At 35.9% G+C, this 13,177-nt stretch overlaps 1 protein-coding gene across 2 annotated transcripts in view; it reads left to right on the top strand.

Annotated features, from left to right (window-relative positions):
* The window catches only part of SMARCAD1 (SWI/SNF-related, matrix-associated actin-dependent regulator of chromatin, subfamily a, containing DEAD/H box 1), an 86,333-nt gene that overhangs the window by 70,757 nt on the left and 2,399 nt on the right, over window positions 1-13,177 (top strand). For both annotated transcript variants that reach the window (XM_025386282.1, XM_025386283.1), the window contains 9 exons: window positions 1,209-1,344; window positions 1,890-2,027; window positions 3,295-3,390; window positions 3,489-3,606; window positions 3,806-3,927; window positions 5,208-5,396; window positions 6,086-6,204; window positions 7,435-7,617; window positions 9,446-9,555. In XM_025386282.1, coding sequence (XP_025242067.1) covers window positions 1,209-1,344; window positions 1,890-2,027; window positions 3,295-3,390; window positions 3,489-3,606; window positions 3,806-3,927; window positions 5,208-5,396; window positions 6,086-6,204; window positions 7,435-7,617; window positions 9,446-9,555 — 1,211 coding nt within the window. The remainder of the gene's footprint in view (window positions 1-1,208; window positions 1,345-1,889; window positions 2,028-3,294; window positions 3,391-3,488; window positions 3,607-3,805; window positions 3,928-5,207; window positions 5,397-6,085; window positions 6,205-7,434; window positions 7,618-9,445; window positions 9,556-13,177) is intronic.

Below are 13,177 nucleotides of genomic sequence, written 5' to 3'. Positions count from 1 at the left end.
GGCTCACTGCAAGCTCCGCCTCCCGGGTTCGCGCCATTCTCCTGCCTCAGCCTCCCGAGTAGCTGGGACTACAGGCGCCCGCCACCGCGCCCGGCTAATTTTTTTTGTATTTTAGTAGAGACGGGGTTTCACCTTGTTAGCCAGGATGGTCTCGATCTCCTGACCTCGTGATCCGCCCGCCTCGGCCTCCCAAAGTGCAGGGATTACAGGCGTGAGCCACCGCGCCCGGCCTTGTTTTTTCTTAATAAAACAGACTCCATATGTAGTCTCAAGCTGCTAGCTATTAACTATTATTTATTGGATCTACTCTGCTAGTTTAATAAAATATTATTAGGTTTTAAAGAGAAACATGTTTTAGCTTCATGTTCTTTTTCGTGCTTATTAAAGTATAACACTTCATGGAGCAGATTACTTATAAATTATACCCAAATTGACCTCCTACCAGGTATGGAGAAGTTGTCCGATTGTAACATTAACATTTTCTTTTTTTTTTTTTTTCTTTTTTTGAGACTGAGTCTTGCTCTGTCACCCAGGGTAGAGTGCAGTGGCACAATCTCGGCTCGCTGCAACTTCCGCCTCCCAGGTTCACGCCATTCTCCTGCCTCAGCCTCCCGAGTAGCTGGGACTACAGGCACCCGCCACCATGCCTAGCTAATTTTTTATATTTTTAGTAGGCGGGGTTTTATCATATTAGCCCGGATGGTCTCAATCTCCTGACCTCGTGATCCACCCACCTCAGCCTCCCAAAGTGCTGGGATTACAGGCCTGAGCCACTGCTCCCGGCCTTTTAACATTTTTTTTCAGTTATGTATTGCAGCTTTCATAACTTGGTTACAATGTACATCAATAATTATTAAATACAAATACATCAGTATTTATTTGAGTATCACCGTGTCTAGTGCTGTGCTTTAAGTACTGGCCGTTAGAAATGCGTGTAAGAAATACAAAAAAAAAACTAGCCGGGCGAGGTGGCGGGCGCCTGTAGTCCCAGCTACTCGGGAGGCTGAGGCCGGAGAATGGCGTGAACCCGGGAGGCGGAGCTTGCAGTGAGCTGAGATCCGGCCACTGCACTCCAGCCTGGGCTACAAAGCAAGACTCCGTCTCAAAAAAAAAAAAAAAAAAAAAATGTTTTTATAAGACATTAAATCTCACTAGACTCCAAGCTCTTAAAAGTATAACTTTAGAGATGTTTTTTCTTTTGGTGACAGATATAACTGTGCGATCAGCAGTTCTGATGACCGTAGTCTGTTTCGACGACTGAAACTTAATTATGCAATTTTTGATGAGGGCCATATGCTAAAGAATATGGGCTCCATTCGCTACCAGCACCTTATGACAATTAATGTAAGAGAATGTTTGTAAAGTTTTCCAAATTACCATAAAATTTTAGATTACATAATTTAATATATGTAGTATTCTTTATTAGCAGAATATGTATTATGTAATTATGTAGTATTCTGTGTTAGCAAGTTTTTTCTGTAAAAGGAAAGATAATAAATATTTCACACTTTATAGACTAGATGGCCTCTGTCACATATTCTTTGATTTTGTTTTTTAACAACTGTTTAAAAAATGAAAAAAAATTCTTAGGTCATAATTTACCTGTTCTATGTGTTAAACTTTATAAATAATCTTTCATCACCTCATAAAGGTGATATGAGGACACAAGTTACCTACTTATAAAATAAGACCAGTGGTTTTCGTATTCATTGCTATTGATATTAGCAGACATCAATTATCTAAATTACTAATCGTTTATCACAGAATGTTAAGTTATTAATATTGGTTATAATTTATCTCTCCTCCCTTCACCTTTCACTGGGGAGGGTAGACATGAAAGGAGTGGCTCTTTAAGAAAAAGCTAATGTAAATTTTACCTTCATTCACAGGCAAATAACCGTTTGCTGCTCACAGGCACACCTGTACAGAATAATCTGTTAGAACTCATGTCGCTGTTGAATTTTGTTATGCCACACATGTTTAGTAGTAGCACCAGTGAAATACGAAGAATGTTTTCCTCTAAGACAGTAAGCATAAATGCATATTTTCTCCAAAATATGTTATTTGTGTTTTATCTGGGCCATTCTTCTTTTAGGTCTCTTTTGTTTTCATAGTGCATATGCTCTATGAAATAACTTTTAAGTAGTTGATAACTCTATATTTGGATCAGGTTGGAAGTCAGCCAAAATTTAATGGAGAAAAAAAAATAGTGATTTCCCTAATCGATAGCCAGCAGTCTTGGTTAATATCCTAATTTTCTGAAGGATGACAATTTTAAATTGATGAAGATCTCAAATATATAATATGTGAGGAAAATTTTATCATTACATCATCTGTATCAAAATTGGCTACGTAAATTAGTAACATTCTTTTATGAGTAAACTATAAAACTAGACAAAGCTAGAATATCCAGAAAATGCCTATGCTGAGAAATATATTTTGAAATAAATGTTCATAAAACCAAAGTCACAACTAAAAGCGACAGTAAAGAAATCCTCTTCACAAGAAAAGTTTTGTTACTTCTTTATTGTTTAGGAAAAGTAAGGTATAGCCTTCAAGGACTCCCACATTTTTCAGTATCACAGTGTTTACACTGATTCTTGGCTCTCTTCCACATCACTAATCTTTTGCAAGAATTTTCTGTGATATTCATCCACTGCAAATTAACTGCCTTTTTAACATTTACTAATTTGAATTCCCTCCCACTTAATGTACAGTGTTTTAAATGGCCTAGCAGATTTTATGAACTACTTTCTATTTTTAGTTCATAATATATGGAGGGCTCCTTCACATCCTAGAACAAAATTCTGCCTCTTAATTCTCCAAAATCACCAGTTTTGAGTGGGTGCTATTCCCCATTTTTAGACCATGTGATTTGCATCAACCTGCGCTAGATTCCTTTTGGGGCCATTTTCCACAAAGAAATAAAGACTTTTCTACCCCCCACGCTCCTCCTTACCCACAGTTAGACACATTTTAAAATGAGAGTTATCTAGGTAATCCATTCATAACTCATCAGTTGGTGACTTCTGAACACCAATCTAGTACAGTTCAAATTGATTACTTCAGTAGAGTACATGATTATGTATCATGAAACTTCAAAATACATATGGAGCTTCAAGAAGTACATGGCAGCCCAGAATTCAGATGTGAAGTTCCATCTAGAATGAATCATGTTTCTACAGAAAATAACTCAGACTCTAGTGAGGGAGATTTTTATGTTGTGTAATAATACTGTTATTGCAATAATTTAAATGAATAATTCCTAAAAGGATATGTTTTTATTTTGCTCAGAAATCAGCAGATGAGCAGAGTATATATGAAAAGGAGAGAATAGCACATGCAAAACAAATTATAAAGCCATTTATTCTCAGAAGAGTAAAAGAAGAGGTAATGCTTATCTACATGTTTTTTATTTTTATTGTTTTTAAAACTTACGTTTTCCTCTTTACTAGAACAGTTATCTTAAACTGTTTTTTCTTTCTCAGGTTCTCAAGCAGTTACCCCCGAAGAAAGATCGGATTGAGTTGTGTGCAATGTCGGAGAAGCAGGAGCAACTCTATTTGGGTCTTTTCAACAGATTGAAAAAATCTATCAATAACTTGGGTATAATCTGATTTTCACTATTTTATGTGAAAAAGAATCTTATACTGGGGCTGCATTTTGATTAGTTATATCATGGTATTTGTGCATTTTTAAAAATTATCTGGAATTTGAGGAAGTAATTTTAAAACTTAGTTGATATATTTCAACAAACAGTTATCCGCTTGGTTTTATTTTTTACTGTGTTCTCTTTGGGTCACAGAGAAAAACACAGAAATGTGCAATGTCATGATGCAGTTGAGGAAAATGGCCAATCATCCTTTATTACATCGCCAATATTACACAGCTGAAAAACTCAAGGAAATGTCTCAGCTTATGCTAAAGGTAAGGATTTCATATTATGTTAACACTAAGCTATAATAAGAGGTTAAGTTGGTAGGCTATAAGATTGGTGAACCCAATGGGCATACTAAACCTTTAACTGCATATTTAGGAAAAACTTTTTGTTTTGAGACCAGGTCTAGGATTAAGTTCCAGATGATTTGGGGGACATAAGAACAAAGAAGGACTGATAACCTGCATCATAGGTCAGCAGACTATGGCCTTATGGCAGTGACTATTTTTATAAATAAGGTTTTACTATAACACAGTCATGCCTGTTTTTGTTTTCTGGGACTGCTTTCTCACTACAGGGGCAGAGTTGAGTACTTGCCGTACAGGTCATTTTTCCTACAAAGCCTAAAATATGATCTGGCCCTTTACAGAAGCAGTTTGCTAACTCCTAGTCTAGACTTCCATAATGCACTTCTTTTTCATTTTATTTCTTCTTTATAGTTTTAGCAATTACTGTTTATTTTTGCCTCTTTCTTTAACATTTTATCCTTATTTATCCTTACTGATCTTTGTGTTGAAAGCAACTTATTTTCTTTCTTTTCCTTTTTTTTTTTTTTTTTTTTTTTTTTGAGATAGACTTTTGCTTTTGTCGCCCAGGCTGGAGTACGATGGCACAATCACTGCTCACTGCAACCTCCACCTCCCAGGTTCAAGTGATTGTCCTGCCTCAGCCTCCTGAGTGGCTGGGATTACAGGCGCCCGCCACTACGCCCAGCTAATTTTTTGTAGTTTTAGTAGAGACAGCGTTTTACCACGTTGGCCAGGCTGGTCTCAAACTCCTGACATTAGGTGATTTACCCACCTTGGCCTCCCAAAGTGCTGGGATTATAGGCGTGAGCTACTGCACCTGGCCAACCCATTTTCTTTTTTAAATTTTTTAATATTATTTTAAACTTACGGAGAATTTCAAACATTTATAAAAGTAGAATTTCATAATGAAACTGTCTGCTCATATGTTACTTCACCCCTTTGAAAGTTACTATTTGATAATGACACCACTCTTCTTTCATCTATACCCCAGACTTCTCCCCAGGATTATTTTGAACCAAATTCTAGGCGTTATTTAATCTGTAAATATTTTAGTATGTTATCTCTAAAACAGTAAGGACTTCCCCCCCTTTATTATACCTAAAAGATTAACATTAATTTTCCTTACACTAAAAGGTTCTATGATTTAGGTATTTTATCAGGTGTTAATTTTATTAAATTTTTCTGATCATACTATAAATTATTTTTATTTTGAAGTATACTGTGTTCTGTTTTGTTTTAAGGAACCTACACATTGTGAGGCTAACCCTGACCTGATCTTTGAAGATATGGAAGTTATGACAGACTTTGAACTACATGTACTTTGTAAACAGTATCGACACATTAATAACTTTCAATTAGACATGGACTTGATTTTAGATTCTGGAAAATTTCGAGTTTTAGGATGCATCTTGTCTGAATTGAAACAGAAGGTATTAAAGAAGAATGGTGTTTCTTGTATTTTCTCAATTACTTAAACTTCTTAAAGCAATTCTGGCACACTGACTTGCTTTAATTAGCGTATGTCTGTTCTGCATTCTTCCAGAACTTAGTGTTTTGAACATTTTCTTGACATATTTTCTTGATTACCTCCTTTCCTCTGTTGAACCTCAAAAACAATAGAAAGTTAGTAGACTGTATCTGTATTGACGTTTTGAAAAAATCTTAATTGTCGTTATTTCATAGGTGACAATCTGTATGTGTGCTAAGAAATTAGTTTTTAAAGACACCATTCATTAAATAGTTATTTAAGTAATACTGCCGTTCATGTGTGAAATAGCCTAAATTTGTAAAATCACAGTCCAGATAGGACACACATATGCAATTGTTCATATTTTCTGACATTTTTCTTACGAAAAGGAAGTAATTTAACTGTTTTTAAAATCAAAACTGAGAGCTAACTTTTAGCCCTGAAGTTTAGAGGCTAAGGCAGTATATTCATATATAGGCCACAATAAGATGTATATCTTCGGTATTATTGATTTCTATTAAAGAAACAGTTGATCATAGAGAATTTTCTGCAAATTTATCAACATGATATAAGTAACACTTCTGTTTAGACCTGTCAAGGCTTAAGTAAAACAATTTTTTCTATTTCTAACTCGTATATCTGTTTTCACAGGGTGATAGAGTTGTATTGTTTAGCCAATTTACCATGATGCTGGATATCTTAGAGGTTCTGTTAAAACATCATCAGCATAGGTACCTCAGATTAGATGGAAAGACTCAGATTTCTGAAAGGTTGGTATACTTCATGTTCAAAAAAAAAACCCACTCATTTGTTGTTGTTGTTAGAATTTTAAATGTCTAGAGTACTTGATAGAATTTTGTTGTTTTTATGTTTGATTACTTCAAATCATTGCCTTAAAATAAGAGTAATTTCAATGATCAGGCCTGGTGGCTCACGCCTGTAATCCCAACACTTTGGGAGGCCGATGACGGTGGATTGCTTGGGCTCAGGAGTTCAAGACTACCCTGAACAACATGACAAAACCTTGTCTCTACTAAAAATACCAATAACAACAACAGCAACAAAAATAGCTAGGTGTGGTGGTGCACGCCTATGTTCCCAACTGGGGAGGCTGGGATGGGAGGATTGTTTGAGCCCTGGTGGGCAGAGGTTACAGTGAGCCAAGATCACACCACTGCACTGCAGCCTGGGTGACAGAGTGGGACCCTGTCTCAAAAAATAAATAAATAATTTTCTTTTAATTTTTCTGTCTGAATTGCATACAAATACCTTTTGAAACAGCTGTTAGAATTGTATTTTTTATGATTTTCACCTTTAAAATTTTTTCAAAGTCTAAAACACCTTATCTTTCATCAAGATTGTTTTAAAGTCTTTCATATTCTATGGGTAAAGTTTTTTTTAATTCCCAAAGGTTGTAAAGATTGACCTTAGTAAAGAAGGGATTGTCTTAATCAGGAAGGAATTGTGTAGTATGTTTAAATTGAATTATATATTTTGGTTTATTTTTTTTCTGTTGTCCAGAGTGGTTTTTTCCCCCCCAGCATTAGAGTAAAGGTAAAAATAATGTTGTGTTTTGTTTTTTTTTTAAAAGAGGAGAATCCACTGATACAATGATACACTGATCGTGAGGTCCTTGATTCATCAGGAATGCTGTCTGCCAGTAGGAGCTGATATACTTCTGAGAAGGCTAAAGATTGAAAAGCCATACACAAAATTTAGCTAAGCCACAAGTTAAAAAAGAACAAAATCGTCATTTAGGAATTAATTGAATCTGAATAGTTGAATTGAAGTAAGAGTTGGTAGGGGTAGCAGTATCGTAGAAAAGAAGTTGGTGAATTGAGGAGGCTCTTCCATCATATAGCCAGAGGAGAAGTAACTGCAATACCAAGGGATGTATATACATCTTCGGGTTTCCTTTTCATGTGATAATGATTGTTTTCCATTTTAATTACATGATACAACTTTTTAGTGAGATTTAACCTAATTTGTTTATTTTACAGGATTCATCTAATTGATGAGTTTAATACCGATATGGATATCTTTGTGTTTCTGCTATCAACAAAAGCTGGTGGATTAGGAATAAATCTGACTTCAGCAAATGTTGTTATACTTCACGACATTGACTGTAATCCTTATAATGACAAACAAGCAGAAGATAGATGCCATAGAGTAGGCCAGACTAAGTAAGTGTTTTTAGTTGAAATGTATTTTTAATTCAGTGCCACTTTAATTTGTGTAGACCAATAGAATATAGTGTTGGATATCCTGCCTTAGTTTTTATTTTTTCAGCAAAGCATGGCTACATATGTATTTTATGCCAGCAGTGTTGAACATCGACTGCACTGAGTAACCCTTCCATTTTCTAGTAATTAAAACCATCCACCCGGATTCCAAATACTTCTGCAGTTCATGAAGTATTAACAATTGTCTACCCCTTTGAAAAAGATGAGTAATTGAAAAGACTTGCTTATTAGACCAGTTTAAGACCCAGACAAACTTTGTAATACACAAATTATTGCTGGGCTGTCCTGTTACCCTTTAGGAAGTAAACTGAGTTGTAAATTATTTTAGATGAATGGTAATTTTGACATTGGTCACAGCACTGTAAAGAGGTGAAGATAGTCGGGTGCGGTGGCTCACACACTTTGGGAGGCCGAGGTGGGTGGATCATGAGGTCAGGAGATCGAGGCCATCCTGGCTAACACGGTGAAACCCTGTCTCTACTAAAAATACAAAAAAAAAGATTAGCCAGGCGTGGTGGTAGGCACCTGTAGTCCCAGCTACTCGGGAGGCTGAGGCAGGAATGACGTGAACCCAGGAGGCGGAGCTTGCAGTGAGCCAAGATTGCGCCACTGCACTCTAGCCTGAGCGACAGTGCGAGACTCCAACTCAAAAAAAAAAAAAAAAAAATAGGTAAAGATAGTTACAACTCTGCTTACATAAATAAAGATCAGACAGTGTCCTCTTTGTGAAGTATTTTAATATATGTCCAAAAGATATTGGTATGTTCATTTATAGACTAAATACTTACCAGTACTTATTGTGAAACTTTGTATCTGACTACACTGCCTTAAGTGTACAGAGACACTGCTTCTCGGGCCAGGCACAGTGGCTCGCGCCTGTAATTCCAGCACTTTGGGAGGCTGAGGCGGGCAGATCACGAGGTCAGGAGTTTGAGACCAGCCTGACCAACATGGTGAAACCCCGTCTCTACTAAAAATACAAAAATTAACCGGGCTTGGTGGCATGCGACTGTAATCCCAGTTATTCAGGAGGCTGAGACAGGAGAATCACTTGAACCCAGGAGACAGAGTTTGCAGTGAGCCAAGATCGCACCACTGCATTCCAGCCTGGGCAACCGAGCAAGACTCCATCTCAAAAAAAAGCAATTTCCATCTGAACACAGAAGTGTTTGTTGTAATGTAGTCTTATCTGTGTGTGTGTGTGTGTGTTTGTACACACACATATGTTTTGTTTTGTTTTTGAGATAGAGCCTCACTCTGTCACCCAGGCTGGAATGCAGTGGCACCATCTCTGCTCACTGCAACCTCCACCTCCTGGGTTCAAGCAATTCCCATGCCTTAGCCTCCCAACCAGCTAGGATTACAGGTGTGTGCCACCACACCCAGCTAATTTTCGTATTTCTCTTTCTTTTTTTTTTTTAAGTGGAGATCAGGTTTTACCGTGTTGGCCAAGCTGATCTCGAACTGCTGGCCTCAAACAGTCCACCCACCTCAGCCTCCCAAAGTGCTGGGATTAGAGATGTGAGCCACTGTGCCCAGCCAGTAATTTACTTTAAATACAAATATCTTTCTCTTTTCTTGCATCTTTAGGAGTGTCTAAAAGTTAAATATTCAGAAAATGTCAGTCTCAAATGGCTTAAATAAAAGAATTTAAGGATATGTTTGTCATAATTTTCAAGGTATTCTTTTTGAACTCTTAAATATAGTTTACATATATCCAAATAACTATATTTAGTAACCAATGGACATATTTTGTATGTTTTTTTAGAGAAGTACTAGTTATAAAACTAATAAGCCAAGGGACGATTGAAGAATCCATGCTAAAAATTAACCAACAGAAATTGAAACTAGAACAGGATATGACTACAGTAGATGAAGGTAAGTTTTTTGTAAGCAGAAACTTCAGTATTTATTTATATGACCATGCATCTAATTAGTGCAAGAAGGTGACAAAGATGACTAAAGTCCTTAACTAGCTTACAGTTTAGGGATGTTGTGTGATGTGGGAGAAGGTAAGCATATTTACTTCAAAAATACTAAAATAATTTTTTTAGTTTCTTAAGTTCACAATTTTTATTTTTGTATATGTTTTTGAAAAGAATATGTTCAGAACTCAGAAATGAAAGAACAGACACCTCCTAGTCACCCCATCTCCCAACTTCCCCATAGAGGTGGCAAGTGTTAGCCTTTCGTTTTTGTGTGTGTGTGACCAGTTATTTTATGTGTATAGAAATAAACACGTATTCTTTCTTTTATGAGAGTAAGGGTGCATGTCAACTACGATACACTCTTCTGCACCTTTTCTTATTTAATGTTAAGTTAATTGGAAATAAGCAAGTTTTTTCATTCTAATAAATAAGGATATTCCTAATATTGATAATGGTTCATTTTAATTTAGCAAATTTCTGTTCATGACAGATACTGTTATGTCTGTGTTATATTAGGCACTCTGTACTATAAAAGTCAATACACTTTAATCTGTCTACAGCGAGAGAGAAATGCATATGATCAAATAATTACTTGTTTTTCTTGCATAACATTTATTTCAGGGTGCTATGGAAGCTTGGGGAGGCGGGCAGTAGAGAAAGTTTGAGTAAGAAGCAACTGAGATCTTTAAGGATAAGTAGGGTGATCATAAGTTAAACAATTAACACTAATTACTAGGCTTTTTGTGCATATGGCAACTTGCCAGTTTCAGGTTGTCCAGTAAATACAGTAAAGTGAGTGCGTAAGGCAGATTCTCTTTGGGCAATGTTTTCCTTATTATTTCGCTATGGCAGCTTTTAGAATTTAGTAAAGCATTTAAATTCTTTTTTACCAATACCAGCAGATATCCAGATATATGGATTTTATTCTAATAATAAGTTTCTAAATATAGTAGAACCGTAATAGTTGATAAAATTAACTATAAGTCTTTTCTTATGGGCTAGTTCATTTCCTCAGAGGTAAATTTTTCAACCTCCTGTGAAGTGAAGAGAGGTGGGGAGAGGTGGTATGAGCCAATGGCCCTGAGAACTGAAGGAGGGAGGTTTGTTCTCATATTTAAATATTAATAGTTAATCTGCCTGTTTTCAGCAGCCTCTCTGTTCTCTACTATGACAAGTCCAGTGTTCCTCAGACTCATATTCTCCAAAGAGAATAAACCTTCATTTTTATACATCTGGGGCAAAGGGCTGGCTTTCTTGGGCAAGCTGTAGTCATCTTACCTGTTCAAGCTGATTATAGCTTCATGTTTCCCATTTACCCCCATTTCCTGAGCTTTGAGGGTAGAAGGGTAAGGATTCTTGGTATGAAGTAGCCTTGCATTTCCCACCTGTAGACACTTAAGCTTTTACTTTATTGTGCGAAAATCAGTTTCCATGCTTTCACCTATTGTTTTCTTTCAAAATTTGTGAACAACTCTCTCTCTGCTGTTGTCTTTTTCGCCTGTTCTTTCTCCTTTGTCTAATCCCCTTACACTTCTTTCTCCCATTGTATTTTAATGGTATTACGGATGATGGGAACAGAGGTGATGTGTATATTCAATCATTTTCAGTCATAATTAATGTAAATTATTTGTATTTGTATAAATTTGGTCAGTCTAAAATTTTGCCTGTTATGTTCACCTGCGTTGTCTGTTAAAATAGCAGTGTATTTTTAGCTGTGCTCTCAAGCCAGTACCTTTGAAATGTTTAGTTATGCAGAATCCTGCCCTCTCCTTACCACTCTCCTTACCACTTTTCCTAGAAGTTTTTCTCTGTCTTGTTAAAGCTGTTTATATGTTTTTTTCCCAATGTGTATTTTATTTGCTAGACTAAGGATGTAATGGTGTCTTATTTACTCATTTGGCTGTAATCATTTGTCTTCAGCTGCGTCCCTGGTTTCATTTAGGTAATTTTGACACTGAACTAATGACAATACATGTATGCCCTTCTTTCCATCTCTCACAATGAGGTCCTTTTCCTCTGTAAACAAAAAGTATATTTGTAATTGAGTATGTATTGCTTTTTGTTAACAATCTGTTTGCCCCCCATTACATGAAACTATGAAAGGTAAAGACCATGATTCCTCTCAAATATGCTTATCATTTTATTGTGTTTCTAGAACTTACCTTAGTGGTTATCAAAGTAGCAACAGCAGGAGCAGCATCTCCTAAGAAATTGGCAATTTGAAATGCAAATTCCCAGGCCCCATTGTATACCTACTTGGTCATAAACTCTGGCGGTGAGACCTAATAATATTTGGTTTAACAGGCTGTCCAGGTGATTCTGAGAAAGCTAAAATTAGAGAGCCACTGCTTTAAAATAAAGATTGTGTTTGGGTTTTTTTCATTAACTTCCCTTAATGTGATTAATTGTATTAATACATTTTTTACCTTTTTGAACTTTTAAAAAAATATATATTACCACAATCATGACTACATACTTTTTGAATTTTTTTATTACAGAAATAGTCATACAAAAATGAAAGCAGTAGCTGGGTATGTGGTTCATGCTTATAATGCCAGCACTTGGGGAGACAGGTGGGAAGATCGTTTGAGCCCAGGAGTTCAAAACCAGCCTGGGCAACATAGCAAGACTCCATATCTCTCTCTCTGTCTCTCTCTCTCTCCAGATATATATATATATATATATACACACACACACACACACACATATAATTTTTTTAATTGTTGAAAGTACGGTATGAATGAAAAATACAGTGATTTAACAGCTGTGACATTTGCAGTGTTTGTTTTTTCTGCTTTTTTCTCATTGATCCATAATAAAGTCAATTACAAACGTGGCAATTTATTTTCAGTATTGCAGCATATTCCTCTAAGTTGGTACAATACCATTATAGCATCTAATAAAATAAATAGTAATTTTCAGATATTATCATATGTTGTTCTTATCTAGATTTCTCTCATTTGTCCCCTTAATGTCTTCTATAGCTTTCCTTAAAACACCAGGGTCCAAAGTTCACACACAGCATTTTATTGTATTCTATCTTTAGTATCTTTAAGTTTAAAAGAATCTCCTTATTCCTTTCCTTCTTTCCTCTTCTCCCTGCATTCTTCCTAACATGGTATCAGTTTATTTAGTAATTTATGAAGTGTCAATTTGGATTTTATGGGCTATTTTCAAGTCTGTGGATGAGCTTGGAAGCAAGGATGTCTGTGAACTCCCTAAGAGTTGATGGACTATTTTGTGTTCCTGTGGATGTGTGTGTGTGTGTTTAACAGAGAAAAGAAGAGTAGATAAAAGTATTCATGATTTTAGATTTTAACTGAGGTGTATATTTGTGAGAGAAGTGGTTAGTTTTGCTACATTTCAGCCACATCTAATTTATAAAATTATTCATAGTTACAGATCTATCACAGATCAGCAAATATTTGTGAATTGCCAGCTGTTCTGTTGCACTAAGTGGTAAATTAATAAATCAACTCATCTCAAAATATTCTGAGTGCCTAATTAAATTAATCAGGGATGGCGAGATTATCTGCCACTGTGACACAAAGGGATTTAGAAAATCTCAAATA

Source organism: Theropithecus gelada, chromosome 5 (genome assembly GCF_003255815.1).
Source record: "Theropithecus gelada isolate Dixy chromosome 5, Tgel_1.0, whole genome shotgun sequence".
Classification (NCBI taxonomy): domain Eukaryota; kingdom Metazoa; phylum Chordata; class Mammalia; order Primates; family Cercopithecidae; genus Theropithecus; species Theropithecus gelada.
The sequence above is the reverse complement of the archived record's forward strand: the minus strand, read 5'-3'. Positions and strand labels throughout refer to the sequence as shown.